The 20,019-nt window shown below is 36.8% G+C and overlaps 1 protein-coding gene across 1 annotated transcript in view; it reads left to right on the forward strand.

Annotated features, from left to right (window-relative positions):
• Positions 1 to 15,067, forward strand: part of DNAH12 (dynein axonemal heavy chain 12) — a 121,957-nt gene extending 106,890 nt beyond the window's left edge. Inside the window, exons 65-76 of the mRNA XM_070934365.1 lie at positions 878 to 1,028; positions 2,566 to 2,819; positions 5,857 to 5,997; positions 6,626 to 6,763; positions 7,169 to 7,402; positions 7,746 to 7,934; positions 9,313 to 9,416; positions 9,667 to 9,871; positions 10,009 to 10,146; positions 12,001 to 12,092; positions 12,427 to 12,494; positions 14,877 to 15,067. Of these exons, the coding sequence (XP_070790466.1) occupies positions 878 to 1,028; positions 2,566 to 2,819; positions 5,857 to 5,997; positions 6,626 to 6,763; positions 7,169 to 7,402; positions 7,746 to 7,934; positions 9,313 to 9,416; positions 9,667 to 9,871; positions 10,009 to 10,146; positions 12,001 to 12,092; positions 12,427 to 12,494; positions 14,877 to 15,067 (1,905 nt within the window). The remainder of the gene's footprint in view (positions 1 to 877; positions 1,029 to 2,565; positions 2,820 to 5,856; positions 5,998 to 6,625; positions 6,764 to 7,168; positions 7,403 to 7,745; positions 7,935 to 9,312; positions 9,417 to 9,666; positions 9,872 to 10,008; positions 10,147 to 12,000; positions 12,093 to 12,426; positions 12,495 to 14,876) is intronic.
• Positions 15,068 to 20,019: the final 4,952 nt, after the last annotated feature.

A 20,019-nucleotide genomic window follows, 5' to 3' on the forward strand; every position in this document is an offset into this window, starting at 1 on the left:
ATGTTTTCCGATGGTCTTAGGCGACCCCTGTGAAAGGGTCGTTCGACCCCCCAAAGGGGTCGCGACCCACAGGTTGAGAACCACTGATCTAGTCAATGTAAAATCTCAGAAGCACCAATAGCATTTCAACAAATGCACTGAATAATAAATGCTTTAGCTGACTAAGCTACAAAGAAGCTATCTTTTTGACTGATTTTCAAATTTTGCAAAGGTTTTTAGAGTTTCAATTCTTCAGAATTGAATTGCTCCAATATTGTTAAAGACTATTCAAAGTCAGATTTAGTTTTGACACTGATAGCTGCCCCAAAAGGGATCCCGTTAATTGCAAAGAGTCAAAGAAGTCAAAAAATCATTTTCAAATTGAATTCAAAGAGAAACTGAACTTCCTTATTATACCCAGTGATCAGTTATTACAATAATATTAGATTGCCATGCATCACAGGTAAGCAAATGTGAAATCAACTATATATTTTATTTCTAAAAAATGAAGAGTTAAGCAAATGTACTAGCACACCTGTTTTCTTCCAATATTCCATACATTATATATATTGAAATAAAATCTTCTGGTTTTAGTTGTTTAACTTTTTAATTCAAGACTCTTTAAATCACATTTCATTTTTTAAAGAAGAAAGAAAACAGTATTACTGCTTATAAAACTAACAGTTTAAAATACATTCCTAAAATATGTAGAAAAAAACAAGCCTGCCAACATGTCAGACTTTTGGATCACTACAACAGTGATTTCCACAGTATTTAGATTTGTTTGAATTATTAAATATTTAAATGATTAAATATTTACCAGTTAAGCTGCCTTGAAATAAAAACTCAGTAATTTATAGCAAATCCTATGTTATGCTCACAATTTATTTGAAAACAGATTACACCAGCTATAACAACCTTTGTGACTGATAAACTTGGAAAGAAATTTGTTGAGCCACCTCCTTTTGATCTAACAAAAAGTTACTTAGATTCAAATTCTTCAATCCCTTTAATCTTTGTGCTTTCTCCTGGAGCTGATCCTATGGCAAGTAAGTTCACTCATTATATGTGGGTGGGTGGGTGGGGGTGGGTTCTTACAAAAGCTTCTGTTAGTTTGAGATTTTTTATGTGAAGTTTCTGAATATCTTTCAGATATAGCATTTAGTAATGCAACCTTTGGTTTATTGTCCATCAAGTTTAGTTTGTGTTTTATGTTAATATAAAACCATTAAAAGATACTATATAGAGAAAATACATTTTCAAAACATTCCCAGGAATGGGGAAATTGAGAGTTGGGGAGACAAATGGCCTTTATTTTGCTGTCCCAAAATTTGCTTTATTTGCAATCTGCATTTATTTTTGTTTGTGACTCTTCTAAAATCAATAGTCATCACAAAACATAATTTAGATTATTACATATTACTGATGCATTAGCCAGGGCAAGAGAGGAGGAAGGCAACAATCTTCTGAAGGCACTTGATAATGGTCAGATGTCTTCCTCTACAAGCAAATATTTGTCAGGACATGTATGTTAAATTGAGCAGCTTTAGCATAGTTGAAACCTTCCTGAACCAGAATCTGAGCACGGATAGCTCAAGCCTTTAGCACCTCTCATTTGGATTACTTCAATTTGTTCCACATATGGCTGCCTTAAAGTTAATTTGAAACTACAACTGATGAAGAATGCAGTTGCTCACCTACAGACCAGGAAAGTCTGCTACAGTAGAATAACATTAGCTTGCATGAGCTGCATTGGCTATCAGTGAGTTTCTGGGCCCAATTTAAGATGCTATTTTTCACCTATAATGTTCTTATGACTTGGGTATTCTACATTAGCGGTCCCCAACCTTTTTGGCACCAGGGAACTGTTTCGCGGAAGGCAATTTTTCCATGGACCCAGGGGAAGGAGATGGTTTCGGTTTGGCTCACTTGCCCACCACTCACCTTCATCTGTGTAACCCAGTTCCTAACAGGCAGCAGACCAGTATCTGTCTGTGGCCTGAGGTTTGGGGACCCCTGTTCTACATCTTTGGGGCTGCCTGCTTCAGGCTGAATCTGCAAGCCAAGAGAGATGCTGCAGAGTCTTCCCCAGAAAATGTTAAAAGGGCAGGAATCCAGAAGCAGAATTTCTTGGTTCTATCCTCCTCACTCTGGAATTGCTTTCTCTCAGAGGTTGGCTTTTTCCTCGCTATCTTCTTGAAAAATAATAAAAACAGTGCTTTTCATGAGCTAAAGAGATTAGAATGTGACTCAGCCTCAGAATTTTCAGTTTCAGATATTATGAGCAGAAGTAGTTCTAGGATATAATACCCATAACATACTAGTAATGTTACTATCTTTTTTGATGATGTAAACATCTACATATTTCCAAATTATAAACATGCAGTTATTTGTGTCTTGGTGTACATAAATTGTCCCATATTAATCAATTCATACCTCATACCTACAAATGAAATGTAGACATTTTTCAATTATTTTGAATACAATGCCTTAGTAAACTAAAAAGCATGACTTACAAATAGGTTTAGATGTGTGATTTATAATTATTTTCAGACAAATATTAATGCATTACTGTTTTTGTACCAGGTCTTTTAAAATTTGCAAATGACAAAAATATGATTGGAAATAAATTTCAGTCCATCTCTTTGGGACAAGGGCAAGGACCAATAGCAACAAAAATGATTAGAGAAGGAATGGAGGAAGGGACATGGGTTTGTTTACAAAACTGCCATCTTGCTGTTTCCTGGATGCCAATGCTGGAGAAAATCTGTGAAGAGTTTAACAGTGAAACTTGCCATTCCTCTTTCAGACTTTGGCTGACTAGTTATCCATCACCCAAGGTATTTCAAATATGAAATATATCTGAATATTTATGAAAATTTTGTATTCTATAATAAATAAATCTTTCATAGTTGTCATCAGATAGCCCCAAAGATGTTCTCTGCAGCCTATCATGACTTTAATAAACAAAGCTTTCATATTTAATATTTAATATTTATTATTAAATTTATTTGTTGCTCATCTTGTGATTTAAGGTGACCCTAAGCTGCTTAAATGTGATAAGATATGCAAATAAACAAAATATAAATATAAATATCCTGCTTTTTATTTAGAGAAGGAAAGATTAGAGGTTATTTACCTCAGTGGTATCTGCTAATTGTCCAGCTAAATGCTGGTTACTGTGGTAAATTCTGGCCATTAGGACCCAAGCACAGTCAAAGCTCTCTTTTACCCAAAGCATATTAAGATCTCATATTAAGAATTACCTAGTGGCGATAAAAGCAGCAAAATGTACCCATTTTGCTGCTCTTATTGCATCATCAGATAATCGCCCGGCCGCCCTGTTTAGGGTGATCCGCTCCCTGCTCCACCAGGCAGCGCGGGAGGACCCCTTGGAGGGAAGAGCCGAGAACTTTGTTCAATATCTGCACGACAAAATCACTCAGATTCGGGAAGGTCTGGACTCCGACTGGGTAGGTCCAGCGAGGGTGATGGAGGCAGGTCTTGAGAATGTTACCTGGGATGAGTTTGATCCTGTGACCCCAGATGACGTGGACAGGATTCTGGGTAGATTGAACGCGACCACATGTTTGTTGGACCTGTGTCCCTCCTGGTTAGTACTGGCTTCCTGGGAGGTGATGCGAGGCTGGCTCCAGGGGATTATAAATGCTTCATTGGGTGAGCGTGCCTTCCCCGCCGCCTTGAAGGAGGTGGTGGTGAGGCCTCTCCTCAAGAAGCCTTCCCTGGACCCAGCAGTATTGGCTAATTATCGTCCAGTCTCCAACCTTCGCTTCGTTGCGAAGGTTGTTGAGAGTGTGGTTGCGCGACAGCTTCCCCAGTACCTGGATGAAACGTATCTAGATCCATTCCAGTCGGGTTTCAGGCCTGGGTACAGCACGGAAACAGCATTGGTCGCGTTGGTTGATGATCTCTGGAGGGCTCGGGACAGGGGTTGCTCCTCTGTCTTGGTCCTGTTAGATCTCTCATTGGCTTTTGATACCATCGACCATGGTATCATGCTGCACCGGTTGGAAGAGTTGGGGGTGGGAGGCACCATAATACAGTGGTTCTCCTCCTTTCTCTCCGACCAGTCGCAGTCTGTGTTGACAGGGGGGCAGAGGTCGACCCCAAGGCCCCTCATATGTGGGGTGCTGCAGGGATCGGTCCTCTCGCCCCTTTTGTTCAACATTTATGTAAAGCCGCTGGGCGAGATCATCCGTGGTTTCGGGGTGAAGTACCATCAGTACGCTGATGACACCCAGCTGTACATCTCCACCCCAGACCACCCCAACGATGCCCTTGAAGTGATGTCCCGGTGCCTGGAGGCCGTACGGATCTGGATGGGGAGGAACAGGCTCAGGGTCAACTCATCCAAGACTGAGTGGCTGTGGTTTCCGACGTCCCGATATAGTCAGCTGGTGCCATCGCTGACTATTGGGGGCGAATCATTGGCCCCCACGGAAAGGGCTCGCAACTTGGGCGTCCTCCTGGATTCACGGCTGTCTTTAGAAGAGCACTTGACGGCCGTGACCGGGAGGATTTTTCATCAGGTTTGCCTGATCCGCCAGTTGCGTCCCTTTCTAGATCGGGACTCCCTACACACAGTCACTCATGCCCTCGTCACCTCTCGTCTGGACTATTGTAACGCTCTCTACATGGGGCTCCCCTTGAGGTGCACTCGGAGGCTCCAACTGGCGCAGAGTGCGGCCGCGTGGGTGGTTATGGGAGCAACGTGGAGCTCCCATGTAACACCTCTCCTGCACGAGCTGCACTGGCTCCCGGTAGTCTTCCAAGTGCGCTTCAAGGTTTTGGTTACCACCTTTAAAGCGCTCCATGGCTTAGGACCTGGTTATCTACGGGACCGCCTGCTACCACCAATAGCCTCCCACCGGCCAGTACGCTCTCATGTCGACTGGCGGCCCCTAGGGGGAGAGCCTTCTCTGTGGGGGCACCTACGATCTGGAACGAGCTCCCCCCGGAGATACGGAGGATCCCGGATCTGCGCACCTTCTGTCGCGCGCTTAAAACGTTTTTATTTCATCAAGCTGGCCTGGCCTAAATCTTCTCCCCTTTTAAATTTAAATTTTAAATACAAATTTCAATCTGTTTAATTATGGGGTATTTTAAAATTCAGCCAAATTATTTAATTCGTTTTAATCTATTTTAAATTTTGTATCTCTGTGTTTTATCTTCTGGCTGTTCACCGCCCTGAGTCCTTCGGGAGAAGGGCGGTATAGAAATTTAATAAAATTAAATAAATAAATAAATAAAATGCTATTCTGTAGAAGCTAGAATTTCTAATGTAAAGATTTCCTTGATATCCAATATTCCCTTACTCATCTCCCACCAACCAGGAAGTACACATGCTCTATTAGCACACAGAGGGTGTATTCCGTTAAAAAAATTCTTTAGAGAACTGCAATAGTTAATTCAGGTCAAATGCTGCTACTTTAAAGCCCTAAATAATTTGGCTACAGGGGTCCTAAAGATGGTTCTTGCTATATATTTTGGATGGCTCTAAGACTGAGGAAAATTATTAGATTTATTTGTATGAAATTTGTCGTCTGTACCCCTGAGTCAATTAACACTGAAATTGTTACTAATCTAATTCTCAAGATTAATATATTGATGTCGTACACAAAGAAAAATAGCTGTACTGAAGGGCAATAAATGAATTATATATGAATTTTTTAAAAAAATCAGAAGAAAACAGTTTATTGAACCCCATGACTTGATTGTTAGATTGATTCATTGATTGATGTAAAGGTGCAAAAAATACCAGGCACAATATTTAAAAAAGGTAGTGTATGCTGAATAATTTAAAAGAATATATAAAAAGAAAACTGTTAGTAAAGTTACCATGCTTGCATTCCCTAGTTTCCCGTCACCATTCTTCAGAATGGTGTGAAGATGACAAATGAGCCTCCTACAGGCCTCCGGCTAAACTTACTTCAGTCTTTCCTCTCTGATCCGATTTCTGATGCAGACTTTTTTGCTGGGTGTCATGGAAAGGAGCAGGTAACTTTCTTCATAAAAATTGGTAAAGAGATAATTAATTATCAAAATTACACAGTTTTGCTTGCCAAATATTAAAGTGTAGCTATAAAGTATGAAAGTATGGTCTTTTATATAAAGATTTATGTATACAGTTTGTATTCTTTGGCCTTTTTATAAAATTTCTACTGCACATACTTGCTTATATCTCCCTGTCTTGTTATCTTTTTCCACTGCCACAATTTCAAAAAATTTTTATCCATTAGTAACATAGTCCTACAAAATGGTAACTCTTATTATTTCCCTGTTAACTTCAAGGAGGCTAAGTTCTCCATCCTTGTACAATAAAGGAGACTCTGTCATCCAATTAATGTATTAAAATAAATGCTCTATGTGGGCTGCCTAACCGAGCAGCAATTAGACAAGTGGCAAACCTCTGAAAGGATGCAGAGTAATATAAAATTTTGGTCCCGACTAAAATATACTGCTGGGAAAAGGTAACTCATTGGAGTTAGTGAAAATATTGTTGTATGGCCCAAACAACTTTTGAATCTTATTGCCAGCCAAAAGTTTTGTAGACACAGAATGTTTCAGTTGTGTTTGCCTCGTCTTATTTCCATCTGGGTTAACTGAGTGTTTTCCCCCCTAAAAGAGATGGGAGAAGCTGCTGTTTGGAGTTTGCTTTTTTCATGCCCTAGTACAGGAGAGAAAAAAATTTGGACCTCTGGGATGGAATATTCCTTATGGATTTAATGAATCAGACTTGCGAATCAGTGTTAGACAATTGCAGGTAAACCTCTTCATTGTTTCTTCCAAAATCTACCCAAGATTTTGTAACAAAAAGTTCATAAGATGATTCCATTCTAAATTCATATTTGAGTAGACCCTACTACTAAGAAACTCAGATATATCAGTCTGTATTTCATGCCTAATATTTCCTTACCAAAAGAAGCTTTAAAAAACCTAGTAAACTTGTTAGAAGCATGAACTGTTCTGTTAAATATATTAATATTAATGTGACTTTTCCATGTTTCTTTAGTATTCTTTGAAGTGGGCATTCCAGAACCCTGCTGGGAAAAATAGTCCAGTCTTGAAATAGTTATATGTTTTTAACAGATCAAAACATTTAGAGTAGTTTAGAAAACACCTGAATATTGTTGTTCTCCACTGCTGAGTACTTTGTTTACAATTTCAGCTGTTTATAAATGAGTATGAGCACATCCCATTTGAAGCAATATCTTACCTTACGGGTGAGTGCAACTATGGAGGAAGAGTGACAGATGACTGGGACAGACGTCTACTACTGACTATGCTTGCTGACTTTTACAATATAGATATAGTGGAGAATTCACATTATAAGTTTTCTCCCAGTGGCAACTATTATGCTCCCCCAAGGGGCACTTATGATGATTACATTGAATTTATTAAGGTATGATTTTAATGTATGTAAAGGGTTCATATATTTAAAAAATATTTAGCAAGCTAAATTAATCTTGAGCACATTTCTGTCTATAGACAACTGTAATATATTACCTTTTTACTTTATAGAAAATAGTGCCAAATGAAATCCAAATTAAAAAATATATAATGTTCAGCATGCTGGTATAGTATTGGTTTGAGTGTAGATCTTTTTTCCCTTTACACTAGAAATAAATTCCTGCTGATTATTTGCAGAGCTATTCAATTCTCATATGATCTGCCAAACAGTGGAATTAATTGATTAGATTAATATTTCCTCAGTCCTAAATAATTAATTTTGTCTTATTATCTAGAATCTCCCTGTTAGCCAGCAACCAGAAGTGTTTGGACTGCATGATAATGTAGATATATCAAAGGATCTCCAGCAAACAAAAATCACTTTTGAATCTCTTCTGTTGACCCAAGGAGGAAGCAATCAAGGAGGGTCTAAAAGTGGTGGCGACAGCACTTTATATGAAATTGCAGATGACATCCTTAACAAGGTAATATGAGCTGAAATAAATTATACTATAACTGCTTCAGAATTATTTTTCTGATGTTAGTCTAATATAATTGATATTGTTTAAAGTTCTCAATTATTAAAATTACAAAAACTTCATACTAACAAAAGAAGATGCATATTCTGAAAGTTGTAATTTTCCCAGTTGCAACATGTTGTGAACATTGGATTATCAGAAAGAATAAATGAAGAAAAAATGCTTTGGAATTAAACTTTCTGGTTTTTCTTTGAAGACATTTCACTTCTCATCCAAGAAGAAGCAAAATGTCTTCAAAGAAAAACCAGAAAGTTCAGTTGCCTCTTGAAAAAAAAGCACCTTTGGAACAACCATGACCTGGATGACTGAGAATCTCCATAGACACTTTGGAATTAAAGTGCTGCAGAAAATTGTTAAGAACACACTGAACTGATCATTTAACAGGTAAAACAAGGCCAAATTGTTTCCTTGAAATCCAAGTAATGAAGCTAGAACTTAAGATTTGACACATTATGTAAAAGCAAGAATCACCAGAGTGGAGTCCACTCCTCACCAATGTGGAGTCTATTGCTTTAATTAAGCAAATATTGTATGCTGGCTTTCTGATGGCTGTACCCAACTATGTAATAAATCACCTGGAAGTTGAACCTACATACCTAATTACCGTATCTCAATTTAGACTTCTTAGCAAAATGCTTGCCAGATTCTTTAGGGGGCATTATTATGTCATGTTAAAAAATAAATGATTTTCACATTTGCCTATACTGAACTTGAATCTTATTCAGAGATATGGAAAGATATAAAAGTGCACTTGCTATTTATAATATATTCAATAAATATATCCCATTTATTAATATATAAATATGTATTCAATAATAAATGTTATTGCAGTAGGGACATATTTGCTGTAACTTGAAATATGAACAACAGTTGAACTTCAATGCCAAATTCCATCATACTCAAATAAATAAAACAAAGCAATTCAAACAGAAAGAAAGAAATCAATAACTTCTTTGTATGAGACAAAGAGTTATCATTTGTGGAGATGTGAATTATGAAACTGTAATCTGGTTTGTAGACTCCATTCACAACAATGTAAAAAAATGATCCCTTAATTTTAATTTAATAGAAAAAAAAGAAAGAAAATAATTTCATGTGATTTTGTTGAAAGATATTTAATCTCCTTAAAAAATCTTCTCATTCTCTCACTGAAATAATACGTGCTACGTAGAATATAGAATTTGTGTAATAGCAGTTGGAATTTTGCAATAGGAATTTGAATTCTTTGTATTTGCCTTATCTTAATTTATTATGGTTATATAAATACATTCATAAAACAAATGTACATTTCTCAGAATTAAAATAAGTATATCAACTTTTCTAGCTTCCAAAAGATTATGATATTGAGGCAGCACTTATTAAATATCCTGTGAGATATGAAGAAAGTATGAATACTGTTCTGGTGCAAGAAATGGAACGTTTTAACAAGTAAGGGCTTTGTTTTCTTCATATTTTTACATATTCCATTTAATTTTCCAGATATGCACATGGATTATATACTAAATCTCCTAATCCTACAGTAGAAACTGTTAAATTAAAAATACATTTTAAAGCTGTCATAACTATCCTTTTTTTAGAGAATAGAGAAGTACAGTATAATCATTTGTACATGTAATTATTTGTAGGTTATATAAAATTTGCAACTTGAATTATGTATCTACATTTTTTGTATATTTAGTTTAATAAGAACCATACGCACAACTTTGGTAAATTTGAAGAAAGCGATTAAAGGATTGGTTGTGATGGATTCTGAATTAGAGGCCCTTTGCGCCAGTCTTCTTATTGGAAAAGTTGCAGAAAACTGGGCTAAACGTTCATACCCAAGTCTGAAACCACTGGGAAGCTATATTCTAGATTTTCTAGCTAGACTGAAATTCTTACAGGTAAAACAACAAGCATATAATTAACCATTTTATTATTGAGAAATAATTTCCTACGATTATTAATAATTTGCCAGTAGGTGTTTTTTTTTATAAAATAAGGTTCTAAACCAAAATTATTCCTCTATTTCTTTTCCAAGGATTGGTATGACTCTGGAAAACCATGTGTGTTTTGGCTGTCAGGATTCTTTTTCACGCAAGCATTTTTAACTGGAGGGATGCAGAATTATGCCAGGAAGTACACTATTCCTATTGATCTCCTGGGATATGAGTTTCAGGTAAAATTAGGTGGCAAAGGCTGAATTTTACATATTACATAGGAATTTGCAAAGTCTTTGAAGTGTATCAATAGATAACTGTGTTAATACATATGTGTACCTATTTTGATTCCTGAGTCTTTTGAGGTAGATGAAGGCAGGAAACAGATACTACAATAAGTACTAGCATCCTACTTTATTGTCATCATAACAGAATATTTCAAAGCTAAGACAAATAAGGCAGGCCAATCTTGATTGCCTTTTACTCCTTCCTGTCTTTTCAGGGCATTCTAATCTTTTTGTAATAGCTGCTGCATACTGCATTTAAATACGCAAATCGCCTTGGAGAAGGTACACAACATCTATTAGGAAAACATAAATGTAGCCTGGAAAAACAGGAAGAAGTGAGAAAAAAAACTGTGCAGGAAATCAAACATCTCAGTTCCTCTTAAAGGAATAGCTATAGTTAAGTTGCATACAGGTGGGCTACAAACACACAGGCAAGTGGGCACCAAGGTTGTGGTGGAGAATTTGATGTAGCTTTTTATCTTCTGCTCAGTCACTCAAAAAAATTGAAGTTTGTTTCCTTCCCAGATATTGGTAGTCCTTGCTTAAAGATCCTAACTGGGATCAGAATTTTGGTCACTAAGTGAAGTAGTCATTAGGCAAAACATCAAGTGACTGTATTGCTTAGCAATGGCAGTTCCAGTAATCCTGGTTATTATCATTAAGCCAGGATCACACCATTGTTAGGCCAAGAGTTTATGCTTCTGTTGCCATGTCGTGCTCACTCTGCTTCAAATTCCCCTGCCCGCCTATCTCCTCCACCATCTTTGCTTTTCTGGTATCTGGAGCCCAAGCGGACAATCTCTCAATTTCTTCTTGACTAGAGAGCTTTCATTGGGTGGTGCAGACTGCCACCTGTCAGCTTTTGCCACTTGATCATCTCTGCTGCTTCAGAGACATCTAGATTGCCATTTTCCTCAACTGGAACTCTCTCATTTTAATAGCAATCTAACTTAATTAGTGAGGACCTGGGAGGCAATTAAGACACAATTCATTGTTATATATGTGCAGGTGCTTTGATCCAAAGTGGGAATGGAGTTTAGAACCCAACATCAGCATGCTTGCTGCATGTGTTAGAAGCTTGTTAGAGGAGCCATGAGTTTTCCTGCAATTGGTTAGTAACCACTTGGGATGTACCTCATCAAAGGCACTGTTTTTTTAGGGAGCTGGTGACAAGCAAAATAAAAATACCTGTGCCATGTCAGAAGAAACACTTTTCCTGCTTTGGATTGCTTTCTATTTATTATTAATTTATCCAACTACACTCAACAGAAATCTGGGTGTAACAAAAAGGAAATTTAAAGAAGAGTAATTTCCAAATCTCCAAATAGGGACGCAGTGGCTCAGTGGCTAAGATTAGAAGTTTGGCAGTTCAGCCATTTGAATCCATAGTGCCGTGTAATGGGGTGAGCTCCCGTTACTTGTCCCCGCTTCTGCCAACCTAGCAGTTTGAAAGCACGTAAAAATGCAAGTACAAAAATAGGGATCACTTGGGTGGGAAGGTAACAGCACTCTGTGCGCCTTCGGCATTAAGTCATGCCGGCCACATGACCACGGAGACGTTGTCGGATAGCACTGGCTCTTCGGCATAGAAACGGAGATGAGCACTGTCTCTAGAGCCGGAAACGACTAGCACGTATGTGTAGTGGAACCTTTACCTTAATCTCCAAATACAATACTTCCTCTGTTCATATTGGAAAAGCTAGTACTAAAATTATATTTCATTACTAAAAAGATCACTATATTTCCAATCTGAAATGAACAAAAGATTGTAACAGAGCAATAATTTATTGTTTTTATTTTGTTCAGGTTATTCCAAGGGATACTTCGACTACTGCTCCAGAAGATGGTGTTTATATCAATGGGCTATTTTTAGATGGAGCTCGCTGGGATAGAGCAAAGTTAGTAGTAAACGTTTATCGCATATACAGTAGTAAAATTGCTTCTTCACCTTTCATTGAATACTAATTTTCAATATATTTTTGTAATTTGACATCTTACATCCCTTTTCCTAGCAAAATCAATAGGAGTAAAAACAGGGCCATCACACTGAGATGCAAAATGCTAGATAACCACCAACTGGCATGATGCAGAAAACCTGAACTATTTGCTGCCAGCTGTGGTGACCTGGATGTTTTCTTCTTTTTCCTAAATATGTTATACTACATAAAACTTCATTCTTTTTAACTGTATTATGTTAGTTTTCCACAGTAGTTGTTGTTTTTTTTTCACCAGAGGGCTCCTGGGTGAACAACATCCCAAAATTCTCTTTGATATGATGCCCATTATTTGGATAAAACCAGGTAAGCAAATTTTTTGAAAATAATTATTTGAAAATGTTGCAATCCCGTATCTCTTGCAACAAATTAGTGGATTCAATTCCTTAATGTTAGATTACTAATTACTTTACAAAGTTTAAGTTACACAGCAAGATGTCCTAGCTGTCAATACAAAAGTTGTATTGTTGCCAGCATAGCAAAACTATATACATTTTCTATATGTAATGGTACCTCGGTACTCAACTGCTTTGAAACTCATTGAATTTGGAACTCAACACATTTTGATGTGAAAATGTCCCAGTTCTTATTGTTTGTTTGGTACTCAATGTACAAGCTAGAACTCATCAGTGTCGGCTGCCTTGTAACCCACTACATTATTCCTTATGGGAAAAAATTGTTTGGTACTATCATTTTTGGTGGTCATCACGCTTCCTGGAACCAATGAACGACAAGTACTGAGGTACCCCTGTGTATTTTCATTTCCCTTCCCACTAAAATTTTCCTACATGCCAACTGGGAAAAATAAGAACCAATTGCTATCCCTTATGTAGTAGTGAGATATGGTTCTAGCAGAAACAATTTTATAGTATTGATAGTTCTGCACCATTTCATTGTCTTTCAGATAGATCACCTGGAGCTCTTGATCCATGGTGGTGGGGTGGCAGAAGCTGCTTCAATGCAGCCTCCATCATCCTATCTTTGTGGATCAGTGCTGTAGGTGACCAGTGTGATGGTGGTGGTAGCTGACTAGTGTCATGGCTGTGATGGGGGAGAGGGACAGGAATATTATATGGCATGTGTGTGACCCTAATACTCATTGTTGCAATTTAAGTGTTTCATAGGAGTGATCCATAGGAGAACATGTGGATATGCACTAAATCTGTCAATTGTTGTAAATTTATATGTACTTATAAACTATTTACAAAAGTTTCATTATGGTCTTTCAGTATCAAATGCAAATAGTTAATTGGCAGGGCTATTGGTTCCTACTTTTAAATGTTAATATGTCATTTATGGCCTGTCATAGTCCTTCAATATGCATTTTAAACTTGCTGTTTACATTACTGTAATATATTGCATGCAAGGGGGCAGTAGCTCAGTGGTTAAAGATACTGAGCTTTCTAGCTGACAATCCAAGTTCAAGACCCCAGCGCTATCCAGCAGGGTGAGCTCCATTACTTACCTCAGTTCCTGCCAACCTAGCAGTTCGAAAGCATGCAAGTGCAAATAGTAGATAAATAGATACCACTTTGGTGGGAAGGGAACACCATTCCATCAGCCTCAGTATATATTCATACTGGCCACTTGACTACAGAAATATCTTTGGACAACACTGGCTCTCTTGGTTAAGAAACTGAAATGAACACCACCCCATAGAGTCAGACGTGACTGGGCAGGGGAAACCTTTACCTTTACCTTTAATATATTGCATGTAAGGTCATTGACTATTACAAGAAATCTCTCTTGTAACATGACATCAATATTCTAGACAAGGATTCATTGATCCGAATATTTATCATTATTTTAAAAAACAAACCTCAAATGACAGCATTTATTTCTAAGTACTAGTTTATGTATTGCTTTGATGTCTAAAGCCCTAAATCACTTTGGACCAGATATTTCCTCCCATAAAAATCAATTCAATCTCAGATGTTCTTCAGAAAGCATTATATTAATCGAAGGCAATTAAAACTCATCCTTTTTGGTGGTGCCAGTTAATTCAGTCTGTGCTCAGATAGCATTGCTATTGAACTTTAGGCACTAAATCAAGGCATATTCCCACTCCCCTTGTTATGTTAATATTTGTTTGAACATAAACAGTTTTTAACTATAATTTTATTTTAATCTCAAATTGCTACTGTAAAAGAGGGTTGTTTTAAACATGCAACTAATGTAAAGGAATCCCATCATAATCAAAACTAAGATGTCAGGGAGAAGTATACTGTAAGAAGTTAATCCATAATATTTCACTTTTATTTATTTATTTATTAAATTTTTATACCGCCCTTCTCCCGAAGGACTCAGGGCGGTGTACAGCCATATTAAAACAAACATATACCCATAAAATTTAAAAACAATTAAAATATATTAAACTTCGGCCCTTATATTAAAAACCTTATATTAAAAAACTACAGACACCCAATTAAAATTCATTTTCTAAGTCAGCCCGGCCTGTTTAAACAAAAGGATCTTAAGGGCACGGCGGAAGGTACGTAGGTCGGGGATTATAGTCACTTATAGTCACATGTTTAATTGCCCACCTCAAGAGATGCAATGTGTGTGGTTGTTTTTTTCCCTCAGTTTTACTCTATCGTGCTGCAATGCAGTTTGTAAGCTGTAGGCATTCAGTATTTTTATTTCATGTTATCCGCAGTTATTTCATCTTACAGAATATTTCCCTTGCAGCCAAAACATCAGAGCTCAAGAAAACAAATGCATATGTGTGTCCGCTGTACAAGACAAGTGAACGCAAAGGAGTCCTTTCAACAACTGGGCATTCAACTAACTTTGTCATTGCAATGAAGTTGTTAACCGACCAGCCAGTCCAGCATTGGATCAAGCGAGGAGTTGCTCTACTTTGTCAGCTGGATGATTAATTATATAGAACTCAGATCAGATGAGACTAATTATTCCATATTCATATCTTTCCCTAGAATAAAGGACTGTCTAAATATTTTGATCATTTAGACTTTCTGGTAACAATATTTTACAATAAACTGAACCCATTCTTGTTTATTGATGTTTTTTCTTCTGTTCTTTTATAAGAAAAGTGTTTACTATGCAAAATATCTTATTTAGTGCATCATAATTCATTTTGAAGTTGTTGAAAAATAAATTTCCTTTTGCTCAAAAATGTTGTTGCTTCCTTTCAATTCTTAACATTTGAATATCTAAAATATTTGATTTAGTCTGTGTTGATTTCTGCTCTCTGTACAACTCTTCTGCTTTTTTGGAGGGTGACAAACTCTGGAAGGTGAATTAGATTAAATGGACCATTCTTTTGCAGCCATGTTTCTTCATCTTTTGTGTGTATGTGTTTTTTTAAATATAAAACCATTCCACTTTGCTACTAATGTGTGGATGGCACATATTTTTACCCCAGAGTAGCTGGAATTAGTTCTTGATATAGAATAGAATAGAATAACAGAGTTGGAAGGGACCTTGGAGGTCTTCTAGTCCAACCCCCTGCTTAGGCAGGAATCGATCATATTGTGGAAAGAGTCGTTATGATAGCATAATCAATAATATGTGTTGTGTGTTGAGGCATCATTACAATCCAAAATTAGCAGGCATCACAGAAAAAGCAAGAAGTCAATTTTTAATTATGGACTGTTTTAGAACAATAGCCTTGTTTTTGCAACATGCTTACCTGGAGTGCAGGGGCAGAGTAGAACTATTTAATGGAAAATAAACTTGCCCTTCCAAATTCTGTGATTGAGAGACTATCCTAGAGGTTCTCTGCAGAATTAGTGTTTCCTTAACACTTCTTTGATTCAAGTGCATCTCCTATTTAGAGATGTACGTCTGGTTTGCATAGTTTTGGTCAATTTTAATGAAGAATAATACCTGGATTCTGTTGTTGCAAATAGGCTTTTTGGTTTCTGATATGATGTGTATATGATATTTGCTAACATTCAAACTGAACTCTCTCCCCAAAATCAGTTCACATGCAATCCTCTAAAGAGGGCTGTAAAGCACTGTGAAGCGGTATATAAGTCTAAGTGCTATTGCTAAGAGAAAACATTGACTTCATGGTTCATAATGAATGAATCAATGTCCTTCATGTTTTTCTATATACCACTAGTTATCTGGTACTGAATAACTTCCCAGGTTCTTGCTGCTGCTTTAATTATATGCCGTGCATTTAGGAATTTCCTGAAATGAATTAAATTTTCCTAACAGTTATTACAGTCTGATTTTAAAATGCCTGTTCTTTGAATACTTTTTGTTATTCATACATGTGGTTCATTTGCTGACCCTCACTTAATCCATATGTCTTGTCTGCAAGAGAGAATGTCTTACAGTCAGATATTTATAGTGAGTTATTAATGGCTGCAATGATGCAATGAGCCCAGGATCATTTTTCAATACATCAAACATCACATTTTGGTTTTGACACTTGCTTAGAGTGAGCAGTCTGTGTTGCAAATGTGGGAGAAAGGTGAGGAAAATGTGTGTTGTCATTATAAAAAGTTCTCCCAAACCTTAGCTTCCTAAGCTATTTCTAAATAATAAAAGTTAAACGTTGGCATTTCTGGAATGTTGTTTTTTACTATTCCAGGAGTAACACAAGTGTGTGTGCGTGTTTGAATTTGCATGTTTTGCTTTTTATGTGTTAGCATTCCAAAGAGAAAAAGAGTTTTGTGATTTTCCTGTATCCTATAAACGTTGTTTAATAATTTTTAACACTTTTTCAATATTTAGGCATGTATTTATGGATTTATTTTGATGCAGCCAAATGAAAATACAGTATATCTCAATACCATTGACTTTAATGGGGAAAAATAATTGAAAACAATGCCAGTTAAAATGTTCCACTTTGGCTTTATTCTCTCACTAATTCTGTTATTATGGTGTAAGCCATTTTTAATATACAACAGAGAGTGTTTCTGAACAGTAATAGACTATTAAATCAAATGCTAGTGATTTTTTTTTACAAGGAAACATCCACATTGCAAATGATATTCCGTGTTTGTTAATAAAATCGAGATGTTCTGCATCTCTTTCCACTCAGTCTAAGCAGCTTTCAGCTGAACTGTTGCTTCTTAATGTACATGACCCAGCACTTTCTTTACAGATACAGCAAATATGAGCAGAGTGAGGAAGGGCATTGCAAAAGAGATCAGTAGTTGAGCTTAGCAAGGGTGGGGGCAGTAAAGATAGGAGAATGAAGCAGGAGGGAGAATTGAGCCCTCGAACTCTGGGTTCTTTGGCATAGGCATGTTCTCAGAAAGAGGAGCAAAAAGAAGTCAAATTGATAATCTGCCTAGTGTGATCCTGATGGTTTTAGTGTCTGTCAAGTTAATGCTCAAAAAGAGATTGAGACAGGACGGTTAAGTATTCTTTGCTTTTGTTTATCGTTATACATTTCTATGTCTCTAGCTAGAAGTTTCTAGAAGTTGCAACGTAACAATTAACCCCACCTCATTCTGTAATTTAAGATATGTGGTTTTAACCTGTATGATACTACAAAAATGCATGATGAGGAAGCTGAGGATGACATCCCTATTCAGCTTGTCATTCAGCAAAGCCTACATGACATACCCCGGAGCAAGACGGTGACTACTGCAAAGAGTGACAGGTGTGCCCTGCCTTTGATATATTGTTTCTAGCATCTGTTAAAATGTTTCTTGGAACAGAAACTGTGTAATTTTTGAAATACAGTTTCACAGAATGCTGTGCAACTGTTCACAGAATATTGTTACAGGCATGGGATTTCCATATTTTGTATGTTTATGTGATGATTTTTGTATCTTTAGGACGACACATATTTTTATTTATAAATGTGGCTAGTATCCATTTAATATGAAAAATTTCTCTCCCCCCTGAGAAAGATTGACATAAATGTATAAATTATAAACTACCTATTTTGTTTTATTTTCCATTATAATGCCAATTACAATGTTTTTAACTTTGTGTGTTCTGTTTTTGTTTTTAATGTTTTATTAAAGCAAAGTATTGATCTTCCGCTGCTTCCCTCTAAAGAAGGGTAGGCAGTAATTTTACAGTTGTGGATAAACGTCCTACTCTGGTAGCCAAGATCTATATGACGAATGACAATGAGGTGACTGATGATCTCATGAGAAGGACAGGCTGTTATTTTTCTTTTTTAATGTTGGTTTTAAGTTCCTTTTTGATTGTTAAATAAATTCATTAATCTTGTTTCAGTCTCAGTTTGTAGGAAAAAAATATCAAAACTTGTGCCACCCCTGTTATTGGGCAACCTGTAGTCAAAGTTTGGCAGATTGATCTCTGGTGGCTTTGGGAACTGCAATAAATAAATCAATTAAAAATAAGGCACAGGGGAAGTCATGAACTGCTTGTCATCTAGCTCTTGTCTACGGGGCTATTTTATTTTAGTTGAATAGACAGAATTACTAATGGCTATTTTCCTAAACATTACCATATTTAATTATAGTAAGGGAAGGGTAGGCATTCCCCCCATCCTTTCAAATAATTTCTATCATCCAGTCCCCAAAGCCTTATTCTGGAATACTGTGACCTCTTAATCAGTAGAATGTGTCAATTTTCCTGCTTCATTTTCGCCCACAGTGATAAATTTCTGTGACTTCACTTTCTTCAGGAATTAGTAGGCCCCAGAAACAGGAGGACACAACTTGTTCCAGGCCAAGACCCCCATGGTGGCTACTTTCCAAAGGACATGATGCAGAGTCAAAGCAAAATGATGTTAGAATTTATGTTCTTTAACTTTCATGACAATAAAAGACAGTTAATAGGATTACTCTCCAATTACATATTTAACAATTTGACCCTTTTGTTGGGCTAACAACAGTTTCGTGGTTCAAACTTTAAAAATCCTTTAGGAACCATTCTTGAGAGTTTTAGGAGCAAAGAAGAAATAGTAAGTCACTATTGCAATGGAATGCAATTATTCCATTCAATGAGAGAAAAGCAAGAAGAATGGCACGTGTTGTTTAATGACAGGAAGGCCTAACGTACAGAGTAGAGCTCTGAATTCAATGAGATAAAAGACAGTGTTGAGAGAATAGAGGGGGAAATAGGGGAAGTTGTACTAAGTGATTTATATAGTTTTCAGCCATAGAAAGCAGAAAGAGAAACAAATGAGCTCTTTGTGAAATAATAAATAAATAAAGGCAGAATTTGATAAACTGTGGCTTTCACGTGCACACACATACACGCTAAATACCTTTAAACTGAATCCTTTTCCCAACTAGACATGCCTGCAAGAATCCTAGTGCTTTAATGGTTTCAAATGTGACGGAAGGGAAATCTTCCCTACAACTAGTGAGTTGGATATTTTGGCTTGACTATAGCATTCGGGTTGGACACACCTTGAGTCAAATTCTCTATAGCCCAGAGAAAGAAAGGCAAGTCACATTAATAGGTCTCACTGAACTTCCAAATCAATGGGTATTGGCATGTTAGTCAGATACAACTACCATGAGGATACAAAAAAATAAAAATTAGCACTAGGGAGTGACATTTCTACTCTGGTAGCAGTTAAAAGTGTAGGTAATTGTCAAGACATGTAAATTCAAGTCAAAGAGTTTGGTAAACTATTCTCAATTCCAGAATACCCCGGAAGTTTACTCGCTAGGTGTATAGGACAGTAGTAGTATTCACTTACCTTCGCTACCGGATCAGAAATGTGAGTGCTCATGCCACCTGTGTGCATGCGCAGAATGTCCACAATGATGTCCAGGTTGGTGGATGGAGCCTCCTGCCGGTGCCACTACCAGTTCTCCTGAACCAGGTAGAACCGGTAGAATCCCACCATTGGTATAGGACCTGTTTTTTCTTGCATGAAACACCAATACATTAAATATACAAATTAAATATTTTCTCT

The sequence above is a fragment of the Pituophis catenifer genome, unplaced genomic scaffold, assembly GCF_029215685.1.
Source record: "Pituophis catenifer annectens isolate HBS135680 unplaced genomic scaffold, rPitCat1.0.hap2 SCAF_2, whole genome shotgun sequence".
Classification (NCBI taxonomy): domain Eukaryota; kingdom Metazoa; phylum Chordata; class Lepidosauria; order Squamata; family Colubridae; genus Pituophis; species Pituophis catenifer.